A 16,145-nucleotide genomic window follows, 5' to 3' on the forward strand; every position below is an offset into this window, starting at 1 on the left:
GCAAACGGAAGCAGGAGGTGGGAGCATTCTTGGTGCTGCCAGTTCTGTGTACAGAAAACTTCTGTAAGTGCTCTGCCTGTTTCTTTCCATGTTCCACATATATCAGATCAACAATTTCACTTCACTATAAGACTGAGTCTCTCCTGTGCATCCAGACATGGACCTTTATTCAAGTCGAGGCATCTTCTTACACGAATGAATGAGTTCTGTTCTTTACAATTAGAGGTCTTTTATTACTTAAGAGTCAGACGTATATCAAATTCCGTTGTTAATGCTAGTGGGAAGAGTAGATTTCTAAAAGGCGTCTGATTTTGATAGTCGGAGAGCGCGACAGACGATGTGAGCATATTTGAGAGTATTTGCTGTCATGAGCAAATACAATTCAAGATGCAGAATGAAATGAAAATTATGTTTATAAAGAGCATGAATGCCGTGGCGTCTTGGCGCTGAAACAATGAGACAGTGGTGCACTGTGAGTTGCTGTAGCTGATTTAAGAGGGAAACAGCCAGGATTTAAGTGATTTCCTAAAAAGCTGCAGGTTTGGTTGCAGCCTCATGGCGGTTGGTATCTTATTCCATAACGTGGAAGCACTGTAAGAAAAGCTCCTGCGCCCCATCTAGCTCTGAGAATTTGGGAGTATGAACAAGACCCCATTCGTTGATCTTAGTTTCCTCGTGGGCACATATCTTGGGAACAATTTCTGGATGTCAGCGGCTCGGCTGCCATAAAGTGCCTTATGGACCTGGCAGAGAGCCTTAAACTCCACTTGTTGCTGGATGGGAAGCCAGTGTAATGCTCTAATTCCAGCTGAAGTAGAATGAACTTTAGAAATATTTAAAAGCAGATGGGCAGCTGCGTTTTGTAGAGACTGTAATTTGGCCAGATGGGTTTTATCAATGCCCAAGAACAATACAGTAGTCAATTCTAGAAGAAGAGCTGCCACCACCGTTTACCTGCGTTCTTGAGATGTAAAAAGGAAAATCTTTCGTAGGATCTTTAATAGGAAAAAGCAGAAAGATGCAAGCGATTAATCTAGCCTGCAAATTTGAATTCATTTTCCAAGATGATTCCTAAATTCCGAATCTTTGCTATAGGACAGGGACACTCACCCGCCTCTATTGGCCACCAGGTTTGATTCCACACGGAGGGGCCCATACCAAATTCCATCACCTCAGTTTTCTCTGTATTGATCTTCAGGAAGATTTGACACATCCCACTTATAATATCGGTCAGACAGGAATGGAATCTGACAGCTGTGACTTCTGGATATTTTGATAGGGATATAATAAGTAGGGAATCATCCGAATAAGAGACCAGGGTGAAACCATGCTCTCTAACGATTCTGGCTAGTGGGGAGACATATTTGATAAAAAGGGTGGGCAATAGGGCCGAGCCCTGCGGCACCCCACACAGAAGATTGAAAGTGTCAGATTGCAGATGATCCCAGATTATACTCTGCTCTCTGGATGGTAGGAAGGAGGTGAAGAAGGCCAAAGCCATACCCCCAATCCACAAAGTCTTCAGCCGCTGTACTAACACCATGTGATTCACAGTGTCAAATGCTGCTGATAGGTCTAAGAGGATGAGGATGGCCCGGCCCCCCCTATCAACCTGACCACAAATCACTTCCGTAGCCATTATCAGTTCCGACTCAGCAGAGTGGCAGGATCGAATGCCATGCTGTCTAGGATCTAACAGATTGTTAGGTTCAAGGAATTGAGTCAGTTCCATGTTCATTGATTTTTCCAGAACTTTGGCTGCTAATGGTAAACAAGAGATTGGACGGTAGTTCTTAACCTCAGTTGGGTCCAGGCTCTGTTTTTTTTAGGATCGGCCTGATACAAGCTTTTTTTCACGCACATGGAAAGCTCCATGAGTCAACTACTTTATTAAGGGAGGGGTTAGGTAGGTACTATTTGTGTACCTACTTAACCCCCTAAAAGATGCTGTAAAACTTGAACAAATCACACACTCACCATCCATTTAGGACACAAGGGACCTTCTCGCTTAAAAGAATAAAGAGACCCAAATGGTAGGGTAGGCGCAAGGCTAGGCTTGAGACCCAAAAGCCACATGGCCTCTTTGCAGATTCTCCTCCAAATGCAAATCCCTGGCAACCAGCAGTTCAGACCTTGTGTGCCACAGATGCCATGCAGCCCAGGCACCTATGGCTCTCCTTACAGGAAGTCTGCCTCAGAATGATGATGCTTGCAGGGTTGCATGGCCACAGATACTGACATTGGCTGTACTCGCCACTGGGCCTCATAGAGCCAGTAATGGCTACAGCAAAGAATGACACATGCTTCAATCGAAATTATCCCTAATTCGATAACTTCTCTGTCTTTCTTGAAACAGACAATGGCACAGACTTGTGAATGGATTCCATAGCAGTGGCGGCTTGCAAAGGACGGGACGAGGGAGGGGCAGGGTGGCGGCAGTAAACTCGGACATACGACAGAAAGGAGGAAAGTAATTATTACGTTCCTTGGTTCCGTCGTGTGTCCGAGTTTGCTACCCTCCCACCCTGCCTCTCCCCTGCCTCATTCCACGCTCTTCAGCACGCCCTATGCGAGCCGCCACTGTTCCATAGGTAAGATTTCCAAGACCAGACATGTTAATATCCATTCATTTGTGAACGGCAGGATCTAGCCAATCATTTCCTAATTCTTTGGGCCAGTCAGGTCAATAAAGTGTTTGGGCTTGGCCCAAATACAGCCTGGGCGGGCAGTGGCGTAGCAAGGTCAGGTGGTACCCGGTGCGGAAAAGTTCTTGTCTCCCCCGGCTTAAAAAAAGGGCAAAATATGTGTTTAAAGCACACATTTTTGCTATTTTGTCACCCTCTTCAGTGATGACACCCGGGGAGGCCCGCACCCACTGCATCCCCCTTCCTACGCTCCTGTGAGTGGGTTCAGAGACAGAGCCTTGCGTGATTCCATGTGCAGAACAAAAATATGCTTATGCATGTGTTTTGGAATGTTTACAAATGTGTTTCTTTTTGCACAACTGTGCTTTTCTCTACACCTTGGTCCATGGAATGACACTTTGTGCATCACTAGTTTGCACTGAGTACACGGAGGTAATGAGGGCAAATGTAGATATAAATTCGACAGTAACAATAAGGGAGCAGACTTCAGGGGGTAATAAATCCCAGGAACTGACCAGACTCAAAGACTCTTTCGTTCAGTTCTGCTATGGGATTAGTATATTAGTATAGTTAAAAAAATAAATATATATATATATATATATATATATATATATTTAAATATATATATATATATATATATGTAAATATATATGCCGTATTCCTGATTCGCCTCACAACATCCAGCTGCGTTCACCATGCAAGACCAGTGCAGGCCAACGGGGTGCAGAGTCCCCGTAAACAATGAACAGCTAAGTAATGCTCGCACTCCGGACAGTTTTTCCAAGGTGAAATTCATTCAGCTAATGCGTTTCGAATTGGTCGGTCTTCCTCGTGCTCTATATGTGTATATATATATATATATATATATATATATATATATATATATATATATATATATATATATATATGTGTGTGTGTGTGTATATATATATATATATATATATATATATATATATATATATATATATATATTCACTGAAAAAACCATAGGTTTCACACCAGTTATAGTTAGCTGGAAATTTTACTGACATAAAACCATTGAAATTCCCAAGTTATAGTTAGTTGGACTCACTATAACTTGCGCGCCTGCAATGCACTGCTGATGACGTCACATATTACATCACTCATGACATGGTCAGTGGCATCACTCATGACATCACTCATGACACCATCCAGTTAATGTGTGTCTTTCTGAAAAACATATATGTTTTATATATGTATTTGTAAAGGACGATGGAAGAATACATGGTTAAATAAGTGTGTAAATGGATGTTTGTTAATATAAGAATTGATTGGTTAACTGCCTTGTTAAGTGTATCTTAGTGAATACATATATTAGCAAGTAAATTTTAAATATTGAAATGTATGTATCAGTGTTTCACTTTGTGTATAAGTGGCTGTATGGGTTGGTGACTGACTCACTGTTTGTATGTGTTTTGAAGACAGCATATGTACAAAACTGTATGGATGGATGAGTGTGTATATGTGTATGTTAGTGAGTAAACGACTGTCTTACTATTGTCTTTTTCAGTGACAACATATGTTTTAATCTAGTATATGTGAGTATTGATTTATATAAGTGAGTATATGTGAGAGTGAGAGAATGTAAGAGCTACTGTTTAAATAAGTATGTGTTTCTATAAGTGAATGTTTAAGAGAGTAAGTATGTCTAAGTTTTCTTAGAAGTAAAGTGGTAGTGTGTGTATTGCTGTATATGCAAATAAATGGATGTTCAATAGTTTTTTTGCATGTATGAATATGTGTGTGAGTAACTTTTGGATGACTGCACCCCCAGAATTTTGCCCGGGAAAGTGTCAGGGCTCTGGCACAAGAGGTTCCCAGTGATGGGGCCTCTACATCCACCGGAGGAGCAACTACTTCTGGGAGGGGGCAATCGCAGGAGCTTGTGCCAAATATTCAACCTGCTTTTAACCATGGTGTCCTGAGATGCAGATACTGCAATCAACTCCTTACCTATGGGGAGCAAAGTGTCCAGCTCATGGTTCGAGCATTGGAGAACCATCACTGCCCTTCCCACCCCTAATTCTTTTTGTTTTTTTGCTCCTGTTGAAATTAATATGACGCATGAGTAGAAGACTGAAGGACTCATTTATGAGGCCATGCGTCACTTTAACACCACCAGAGCGTCACTTTTTGTGACGCACCAGTGCTGTAAAAAATGCACCTTATTCAGTCATATTTACAAAGTGACGCATCTAGGTAGTTGCGTCACTTTGTAAGCCCCTGCGCCACATTATTCCTACGTCAGGTGTAATGTATGCAAAAGGGACATATTGACGCAAGAAAGGGTCGTAGACAACATTTTCAATCAATCAATACAGCACTGTGTTGTCCCCAATCACTGGAAGGAAGCAATAATCAGGCCCATTTTGAAAAAACCTACGGCTGACACGGATCAATTTGTAAATTATAGGCCCATCTCGCTTTTACCACTCTTTGGGAAAGTCATGGAGACCCTAATTAACAAACAGCTTATCGCCCACCTGGAGTCTAACAAACTCCTTGATCCATCTCAATCCGGTTTCAGGGCGTTCCACAGCACTGAAATGGCCCTGTTGGAGATCGTGGACAACATAAGACTGTCCTTGGACTCAAAAAAGTCAGCCATCCTGGTTCTATTGGACCTATCTGCGGCCTTCGACACCATCTCGCATCGCGTTCTGCTAGAGCGTCTTGCCGAGATTGGTGTCGAGGGCAACGCTCTTCAATGGATATCAAGCTACCTTGGAAACAGACGATCAACGGTCCAACTAGGCCCCCACACCTCTATCTCCTACAAAAATGATAAAGGCGTCCCGCAGGGATCCATTTTGAGCCCGACCCTTTTCAACGTTTATGTTTCCCCCTTGGCTAAGATCATCAGAGAAAATGGTTTTGGGACCATATCCTATGCTGACGATACTCAAATTCTTGTCACCATTAACCAAAACCCTGATGACATAAAAAATAGGTTCAAAAGCTGTATGACTAGTATACAAGAATGGATGACCAGAAACTATCTTATGATGAACGCAGGAAAGACCGAAGTCATGCTTTTTGGAAAAGCTGACCAAATCTGGTCATCGGACTGGTGGCCAGACTCCCTTGGTCCCTGCCCCGCCCCTAAGCCATACGTCAGGAACCTGGGAGTAATTCTAGACAACAAGCTTACCATGTCTGAACACATAAATAAAACAGTGGGAAGCAGTTATGGCCAGATGCGTAGCCTGAGGAAGATCTTTAAATGGATCCCACTCTCAGCACGCATGCCCCTAGTCCAGGGACTCATTGTTAACAGGATGGACTATGGGAATGCCCTGTTCTCGGCCATCAACCTAACACCACTGAACCGATTGCAGGTCCTCCAAAACACAGCTGCTAGGCTGGTACTAGATCTACCTCCTCGCACCCCCTCAGCAGCCTGCCTTAGATCACTACACTGGCTCCCCGTACAAAAGCGTATAAAGTTCAAGCTCTGCTGCCTAGTCCATAAGGCAGTAAATGGACATGGACCTGCTTATCTTGAACAGAAACTCAAAACTCACGTCCCAAGCAGGACGCTACGCTCCTCCAGTAAAGCCTTTCTCTCCGTTCCCAGAGTCCGAACAGTAATAAACGGAGATAGAGCTTTCAGCAAAACCGCCCCAGAAGCATGGAACTCCCTCCCCATCCCACTGAGAGCAGAGCCAGATCATATGAAATTCCGAAAACAACTAAAAACCTGGCTCTTTTAATTTTTTGCTTACTGAGCCCCCCGACCTCCTGAATCTGTTGGTTTTAAGGATCCTTGTCAACTGCCAGCGCTCTGAGACCTTCGGGTGATTTACGCGCTATACAAGTGAAATAAAATGGAAAATGGAAATGGAAGTGACGCAGTGAAATCTATGACATATCATCGCGTCACTTTTATGACGCTGTTGCTTCCAAATATTACGCCTGTTTCACAGCAGGCGTGCAGGCCCTTTCACATGGAGCTTGGCCCCATGTGAAAGGATGCATTGCTGAAATAGCTTCATTTTTGTGACACACTCCAGCAATGCTTCACTTTTGCGCTTACAGATACGTCTGAAATACTAACGTATCTAAAAGAACTTCCAACATAATACGTCATAAATTTAATATGACGCATGAGTAGAAGACTGAAGAACTCATTTATGAGGCCATGCGTCACTTTAACACCACCGGAGCGTCTCTTTTTGTGACGCAGCAGTGCTGTAAAAAATGCACCTTATTCAGTCATATTTACAAAGTGACGCATCTAGGTAGTTACGTCACTTTGTAAGCCCCTGCGCCACATTATTCCTACGTCAGGTGTAATGTATACAAAAGGGACGTATTGACGCAAGAAAGGGTCGTAGAGGTGACACAGTGAATAAACTGGGGGCCTCATTTCTGAAAAGTGACGCATCGCTGCGTGAAAACAGCGATGCGTCACTTTTCTGTGCGCACTCCTTACGACATTCCTGATGTGTCATATTTAATGTATGACGAATCATGTCGCAAGGAGTTACAGATACGTCAGTATTTCTGACCTAACTGTAAGCGCAAAAGTGATGCATTGCTGGAGTGTGTCACAAAAGTGACGCAACTCCAGTAATGCGTCCTTTCACATGGGGAAAGCCCCATGTGAAAGGTCTTGCATCAGTCTTACGCCTGCTGTGAGGCAGGCGAAAGATTTTGACGCAACAGCGTCCTAAAAGTGACGCAGTGAAATCTCATAGATTTCACTGCGTCACTATTACGGGGCTTATTGCGGGGGAACGCCCCCTCTGCATACATTATACCTGACGCAGGTATAATGTGGCGCAGGGCTTTAAAAAGTGACCCATCTACCTAGATGCGTCACTTTTTAAATATAGTGCAACGAGGCGCATTTTTTACACCGCTGGTGTGTCACAAAAAGTGACGCAGAGGCGGCGCAAAACTATCGGAAGGCCTTCATAAAGAAGACCCTGGATTTTCCCCACGCTTCGCTCCCCGGTGCTCGTACCGGGCGCTTCCCCCGCGCAAATCGATTTCTTTTTTTTAAATGCCCCGCGGGACCCTATTTTAGCCCCCACATCAAACCTAGGGGGTCAGGGGGGGTCTGCCCTGCCCCCTTATAGTCATTCCTCCCTTATTTTTATGTCACCTCTTGTGTCTCGATCCTACTGAGACACAAGATGGCGGCCGTTCCGGACTGTTTCGAATGTTTACAGACACCCGTGAGCCAATCAGCTCTCCGTGCGCAAGTCGCGTAGCACGCCCGGTGCGCTCCTATAGATATATATATTTTTTTGAACATAAATTACTCAAAATCCACTGGAGCACATATCTTGAGACATAGCAAAGGCACATCGGGCTACCAGTCCCTACAATTTTGCCAAGTTTGGTGTAAGTCCATTCAGCCATTCGGGCTAAAAGTGAGGTCGACAGCCCTATGGAAATTAACATGGGGAAAACGCGTTTTAGGACCCCCCTTTTATCTCGGCCCCCGCTTGACGCATCCCCCCCAAACTTTAAGGGAAGGACCGGAGCTCGACGAGGCCATTTTGAAGAAATTTTCAGGCAGATTCCTCAACAGGTGCAAAAGTTATTCCAAATAGAATTTTGAGATTTAATATTGAAAAAAATCCTAACTATAACTACCCACTGGCGACTGCCAGTAGGTAATATGTGTATATATATATATATATATATATATATATAGCTTTGTGTTATGTAATTCTGGTGCTCATGTAAAATGCTCTTAGGCCAAGTTTGCACTGTTTAAAAAAAACTGCCAAAAAATGCTCCATCCACACAGTTTTTAAAAGTTGAGTTGCACAATGTAGACTACATTGTCTAGCGACTAAGGCCCTCATTAAATGTTTTTCACACTATGTAACTACACGAATATAAGATGTGATAAAAGTCAAATCTCCTAGATAAATGTCAACTCTTCGAGATACCCTTCATCAGCCAGAATTGCTGAAATCTATTGGGGGAAAAAATACTGGCACATGTCTTTTTCGTGCTGCAAGCGGCAAAATCTGAAGGTTATTCCTCATTTTAGGAAGGAAACTAATAAGTGCTGGTTATCCACATCGAATAAACAATAAACCCAACTTCATTGTTATTTGTGAGTTGCGTTAAATGTGGTATTAAACGCTAAGCCACTCAGAATGATGTAAGGTGTGTCTTGAAGGATTGAGGCTTCAGACCTGTGTTCCTACGAGAGCTGTGTTATAATACTTGCTATAGAGTCAATCTGGACAATCTCAAATTGCAACTAATTGTAATGTCAAAACAAGGACCAAAAGTATTAAGAAGAGATTCGGAAAAAGTAGTTACAAATTGTGCACCAACAATTTCTGACTACATTCTGATTTTTCAGACTGACCTATGTACTAATAGGTCAGGTTAAACAAAACAAAATGATAGCGACTTGCACGCAATTCGACCTAACTCCTGAATGTTAACTAGGTAGGTTGCAAATTGCAACCCACTTCGATTTGCTGTTAGCACAGGGATTGTGATCCACTGCGATCAGCAGACCACCATGTCTGTGATTGCTTTTTAATAAAGCAAACCATTTTTTAGCACAGCTCATTTTCCTTAAAGAAAAAAATTTTGAATTAAAAAAATAATGAGAAGTTTAAAAAATGTTTTTTAAGACTAGGCAGTGGTCCATTGGACCACTTTCCATTTGCAAATGCCTTACCACTAATTTTCAGTAGTCAGTTTAACATAAATTTTTTCAAACCAGATTTCTGTTCCAATACATGAATACATCCCGCTGCAAATCAGTATTTGGAAGAGACGCTCGTAACGCACCCCTTCCAAATACCGATTTGGTATGTAGTAACAAATCCAAGTTGTAACTCGCTAACGTAATTTGGGTTTCTTACATACCAAAAGGCCTTTTTGTGGTTGAAAATGGCGTGTTTCTGTGAATCAGACCTTTTGCAATCACAAAAAGGCTATGTAATCTGGAACAAGCTTGCCATGTAGCGCTGTCCAAATGACATACTTTTACTGCACATCTCTGTGAATGATCCGATGTTTGCTATATGACCCTAAACAGACCTGTCATAGAATACAATTCTCTAGACAGGACCTCTTGATTGAGAAGTTCATGGTACAATACAAATATTCTCTTTAAGGCGCTTTTTTGCACTCTGAGTTAGGTCTTTGACAAAGAATGTAGACATGTGTGTGTCTAATGTTAGTATCTCAGCTTCATGGTAGGAATGCCGCCAGCTGTGACTATTCAGCCCTGAGAGCAGTCTAGAGGTAGATGGCAGCATTGACCACAAATTACAATAACAGTATAGAGGCCTAGATGATCTTTAATGGTCACTACACATATAAGTGTACCATAACTCATGATTTACTGATAGTACAAGATAGAGATTAAAGAGTTGCATATTCTACCTATACACATGCATACCCATTGGAGTCTAGGTCATGTCACTGTCTCACTGATTACAGATGTCCACTTCATCTACTTAGGAACGATGATCTCTACTTAGCTCTGGGAGTTTCTGGAGCTTGGGAGTCTGGAAAAAGAACAGGTATTGGCCTGGACATTAACACTGCCAATTTAGGTAATAATCATGACTCTTTACGAGAAACCTCACATTTTTCTGTGCTTTTTCTCATAGTGATACTTACATAAGCCTCCAAGCATGATCCCTATCGAGCTGACATTAGCAAAGCCACAGAGAGCAAACGTGGTGATGGTTTCTGCTCTGATCTGGAATAAAAACAAGCATGGGCATAGTCAATGTTTTTTCATTCTGTATTTATTTTGTTTTTTTTTTATAGCTAGCTGTTTGCCACCTATTGAAAGCCTAGAGCTCATATCACGAAAAGGTGGTAAAGCCTTGAATAAGCCTTTAGTAACTTAGGAGTGGGGGAGGGGAGGTGGTCTTTGGCATCTGACTATTGGAATCTAAAGATGTTCATGCATATGGCCTCTGGATGATGGCATTATCCAAATGCATGGAGAAGAAGAGGATTTCCTGAATTTGAAGTGATATTTTTCCAACTTGAGGTGAATAGGTAAGTAGTTGCTTTTGTACTGCCACACATCTTCTCAAACTTGACCTCTAGACACTCAAAGTTGCATCATGGACACCAGCAGTGCAAGCTTTCTTCAACCACACAGAACAGCGACAGAATGGAGACTGGGAGGAAACTTTCCCTCATAAAAAAGCATAGCTTCCAACACAGGCCAAAACAAGCTGTATAGGTGCACACACAGGCATACATATGCACACACACACACATGTGCACACCCCACTGGAACTGACTATGCTGCCCTTGAATATGCTGCAGTCCCCCTACTTCATACTTCGACCTGGAGCAGTTGTGTCAACACTGGTGTAGTAACTCCAAAGAAGATACATTCCCAGTACCTAAGTTAAGACTCCCTGATGTGCTTCACATGGTCTGAAACAAAGGAGAGAAGAGAGGAATATGCTGACAGACCAGTCAGGCAGGCAGCTGAGATACAATTTGGATAGTGCTACCGTGGCTCTACCCTCCTTCATTGAGTTGATTAGCCATCTCTCACCAGCTTAACAGGATGAGGAGAATAAACAGAATGGGATGCAATTTTACGGCAGGGGTCCTATTATCATCCTTCTCTCAATGACGCCCTAATCGTGAGAATTAAATGCAGCTCACTTAGGATTGCTGACATGTTTGATATTTAAACTCTATGTGACCGGTCTTCAAAGTCTCCAGAGCCCTTTTACAACTCAACTTGACATATGCCACAGCCATGTTGACCTGTCTGACATCGTTGGCCAGGCAGGAAATCGGCTGATTTGCACATAAATCAAGCTCAATCTGCTGAAGATCCTATAAGGTTAGTTTCCTCTCTTGTTGAACCCTTGGGGTACTCACAGAAATCCACTGTTTGTTGCCATCTATCCATTCTTCCATTCCGGAGAGTCTGTTGTTCTTGTATTCAGACAGCATCTGGTAGGCAACAAACTCATTGAGGATGATTTTGGTCCCCAGCATTTCGCCAACCATCATGGCCTCATCCCACTGCACCCCCATCATAAAGGCTACTGGCATGAAAATATAGGACAGGATGAGCTGGAAACAATACAAACAAAATGTCAGTTAACTCACATATATCAAAGGTGAAACATGCATCCTTTTCTAAAAACCTAAATTCATCTTCTCTTTCCATACTTTTGAAACATCTATTTTCATCATAAAAATTAAAGAAATATTTTCTACCACAATATGAAAATATGATCCCTCAAGCAAGAACTTGCTAATTCTCTATAATTATTTTAGATGTGGTGGAAATGGACTTTCTAGGGTGCTTTCCCTCGACTTTTTGCTTTTCTTCTTCCCAGTTTTCCGCTGCTCTGGATGCTATCCATAGTACTTTGAGTGCATTTGACACTGCTGTGTAGTGCTAAAGTGCTGTGCTTGTCATTCAGTCAGGGGTTTTAGAGCACCCTACTCACCCGGTAGGGTCTCAAGGCGCTGGGGGCCTTGAGACCCTACCGGCCCCCGTTGGTCATTCAAAGAGCCAGGTCTTGAGGTCCTACTGAACTGGTACAGTGTCGGGCTCCGTCGGATGCAAAGGGGGAGTTTGTTCCATGTCTTGGCTGCGAGGTAGGAGAAGGATCTTCTGCCTGCTCTGGCTTCGTGGATGCTAGGGGCCGTGGCTAGGGCGAGGTCTGCATAGTGGAGGTTTCTCTTGGGGGTGTTGAAGGAGATTCGTTTGTTGAGGTACTGGGGTCCAGTGTTATGGAGGGTTTTGTAGGCATGTGTGAGCAGTTTGAAGGTTATTTTTTATACAGGGAGCCATTGGAGGTCGCAAAGGTGTTGGGTGTTGGGTGATGTGGTCATGTCGTGGGATGTTTTGGATGGTTTGGTTAAGGAGGAGTTTTTTGTTGATTCTGGCATTTCCGTAGTCGGCTGGTGATGAGTTTGTGAGTAACGGTCTTCCTGGAGTTGGGGGGAATCCATTTGAAGGGCTTGCGCAGTATCCGTAGGGTGTTCAAGCATGTGGAGGACACGGCGTTGATCTGGCGGTTCATGGGGAGTGAGGAGTTGAATATGATGCTGGGTTTGCGTGCGTGTTCTGTTGGAGCTTCAGGCAGCTGTTGCTTATCCAGGTTGCGACCTCTTTCATCCCTTCTTGGAAATTGAGCCTGGTGATGTCGGGTTCCCTGGTGAGGGAGAGGATGAGCTGGGTGTCATTGGCATATGAGACTATGTTGAGTCTGTGGATTTTGACAACGGTTGCGAGGGGTGCCATATAGACGTTAACGAGTGTGGGGCTGAGGGAAAATCCTTGGGGTACTCTGCATCTGATCTCTGTTGGTTCGGAGAGGAAGGGCGGGAGTCTTATTCTTTGTGTTCTTCCTGAGAGCAAAGATTGAAGCTTTGTTATGAGGTCATAAGGTATCTTATAGAGTAAACTTCTCTTTTGAAGAGTGACAATGTTTTCCTTGTACCAGCTCAAACAAGCCCAGAAGAAGCTAGAGTAGATTGTAACCCCTGCATGCATTAATCATGCAGTGGCTATGCTTTTTGGGGATTGGTGGAACTCCCCCAAAATTGAGGTCCCCTTCAAAGATTGCAGGGGACATGATCGGAAAAAATTGGGCGGATTGAGATTTGCCTCCCAAGCTCCCCTCTATTGGAACTCTCTGCCCCCAGGTCTCCGTCTTATCCCTTCCTACTTCAGCTTTGGAAAGGCGTTGAAAACCTGGCTATTTTCTCAAGCCTTTGATTAGTCATCTTCCTGTTCAGGTTGTCAACTAGCAGTTCCCCTTCCGTTGTACAAAGCGCCAAGAAGCCGTTGGTGAACGTGCGCTCAACAAATTCCTTTTTTTCATTTCATTTCATTGGTGAGAACTGATCATAAGTACTGGCTTCCCTGGCCGTAAGAATGATCCATGATCTTTCAACCCTCACAAGGGGAGCTTACGAGAAGCAAAGTGATCAAGGGACAGAACTGATTCAAGATTTGAAATTAGTTTTGGTCCAAACTCTGAAAGAATTTATGCTATGATTGGCCTGTGAGGAAGGAGACCTGCGTGCCTGAGGAGAAGAGGCCGGACTGTATCTTTCATGAAAATTGCTCATCTGCCAGTGAACTACAGAGCCCAGATAACTAAAGGGACCTGTGGGAGAAGTTATGGGTACAACATGCACATAGCTTGGCCAGTCTGGCTAGAACAGGGCAGGATCACATTTGTTATTCATATGGTTTATCCATTCTGGAAAAACAGAGGTAAAATACAAATGATGGAGTTAGTGGGGCCAGAGCAGATTAAAACCATTGGTATGTACCCACAGGAATTAGCAGGTGCTCAGACTAATTTAATAATATACATGCCTCACATTTTTTCATCTTCTTCTGTCCAGAGGTGGTTCCTGGCTCATTGGAGCCCAGACTGTAGATGCATATCGCTGAACAGGCCGGCCGACTCCGATAGATATTTGGTGCTGCTTGAGTTGCCATTAATATGGACGTGGCATAGTAGTTTTGGCCAGACTGATCTTTCCGAGGGACGGCTAAGACTGATTTATAAATGACTGCTGCATAAAATAATATTTGTTTTTGTAATAGTGCTTCGTAAGACACTTGTGCTGTTTTCTGTGCTAAAAATACCATGTACAGTAAATGGCCTAATGGCTATATTTATATAAGAACAACTCATGTATATTTCCAGGAAGAAGGTTCTAGGTAACTAGACAAGATTCTCTCTTATTAATATATTTTGTTATGACATTCATCTTTCATAGGACAGCAGAGGGAATACATAGGAGAACATTTGTTATGAGGAATATTCATCTCAGTCATAGATATGAGGGGTCCCCGCCAGTTGTGCATGCATTGTTTTGCTTAGTTTGTCTTACCTGTAGTGTGAGTTCCGGATAATTCACCATCCCCCCTAACCAGGAGAAAGCAGAGTTCACAAACTGCAGCAGGGCCATGAAAGCAATCAGGTTAGCAGCAATGTTGGCCACGAGTCCCACAGAGGCAGACGCGCCGTTGCTCGCAGCTTCCAGTAAATTTCTCTCCTCTCTGTAAAATAAAGGAGCCAACATATGACAAGCTAAACATGGGAGGCAGTGCTATCGCGACTCATTAGACTAATGTGAAAGGGAGCAATAGTGTATTTTCGCTTACAGATGGTAGGTAGGGTTTATAAAAGTATACTTTAGTGTACCACCAAATGGCTCCAAAGTCTGGTGGATGATTTTGGCATAAGGTTCATTGACAGACAATTCCATTTCTTGTTAAAACATTGAAGGGTGATGCTAGGGATAGGGAAATGCAATGTATGATCAGTGAGTCAGAGCATAAGCATGTGTGCCTGAAAGTGTGCCTGGTGTATTTCTTTCTTCTCTTGTGTTCTTCATTGAGTGGGACAATGCAGAAAGTGGTGGCATAAAAAAGGATAGAAAAAACAACCACCAAAACAAAGCAAGCCCTTGTGTTGCATCAAAGAGATCATCTGTAAAGATGAAAGTATGACATCCCTTGATCTGTTGAACATACCCTTTTTCTATCTTAACCCCTTCTTCATCCTTGAATTTAGATTCTTCGACTTCAGGGTAGACCAACTTGGACAGAGCGAGAGCACATGGAGCCGCCATGACCGAGGCTGCGATCAATGAGGAGGCGTCAATCTGAAATAGTAAAATACAGCGAACTGGAATTAGTATGACATGGTATGTACCGTGTTTGCCTGCACATACCGTTCCCAATGCTCCGCAATCTGGAGTCCTCTTGTATGGTTATTTGGAATGCCATCTAGCTATCTTAAGGCCTATATTGCCTTATTTGTCAATGCATTTTCCTGGGACTTTTAACATAAAGGACTATGACCTTTAACAAAATCATAAACCTGAGCCCTTTTAGCACCTTCAGATGCTGACTTATGAGTCCAAAAATACAGTAGCCCCTAAAAGAATAACTGTTAAGTTGTATGTTTTTTGGGCTAAAAATAAACTCCATATCAGTCAGTTGAAGCTTTTTGACTCAACTGTGTGATCTGAAAGATAAGCTATTTTTTATAGGTTTGTTTTGCTTTTGGGTCCCACGCTCGAGACAATGAGTGGTACAACTGAAAATCACCCGATAGGTACATGAAATTGCACTAATGACAATGGTAGAACAGTGGCTGCTGTCTTATTGGTCTGGGTATCCAGTGAAGATTTGTTTGGGGGTCTTTAAAGAGCGCTGGTGCATATGGGAGACGTTACAGTGGATAATCCATATCAGACATGGTTTGTTTAACCAGTGGGTAACCACATTATTATGCCATAGGGTGCATGACATGGCATAGTACCTTGGGACTGACACCTAAGTCTATCAGAGGTCAGAATCTCGGTGTATTCTAGTATTCAATTTGTTTTGAGTGCTGGGAGGCACCCACAAATACAGGAGCACAGGCTGGCAAATAGTTCGCCTCATGGGAATGTCGTGGACCCTACTCTGGACTTAGAGTGACACCAAATCATTAACCAATAATAACTCAAGAGCCA

General features: G+C 43.1%; 1 protein-coding gene across 1 annotated transcript in view; it reads right to left on the reverse strand.

The window, feature by feature from the left end:
• The window catches only part of LOC147728922 (sodium/nucleoside cotransporter 2-like), a 475,735-nt gene that overhangs the window by 57,268 nt on the left and 402,322 nt on the right, over nucleotides 1-16,145 (reverse strand). The window contains exons 12-15 of the mRNA XM_086959167.1: nucleotides 15,157-15,287; nucleotides 14,511-14,679; nucleotides 11,520-11,717; nucleotides 10,281-10,362 (exon numbers count right to left, since the gene is read on the reverse strand). Of these exons, the coding sequence (XP_086815293.1) occupies nucleotides 10,281-10,362; nucleotides 11,520-11,717; nucleotides 14,511-14,679; nucleotides 15,157-15,287 (580 nt within the window). The remainder of the gene's footprint in view (nucleotides 1-10,280; nucleotides 10,363-11,519; nucleotides 11,718-14,510; nucleotides 14,680-15,156; nucleotides 15,288-16,145) is intronic.

Source organism: Lissotriton vulgaris, chromosome 2_2 (genome assembly GCF_964263255.1).
Source record: "Lissotriton vulgaris chromosome 2_2, aLisVul1.2, whole genome shotgun sequence".
NCBI classification, from domain to species: Eukaryota; Metazoa; Chordata; class Amphibia; order Caudata; family Salamandridae; genus Lissotriton; species Lissotriton vulgaris.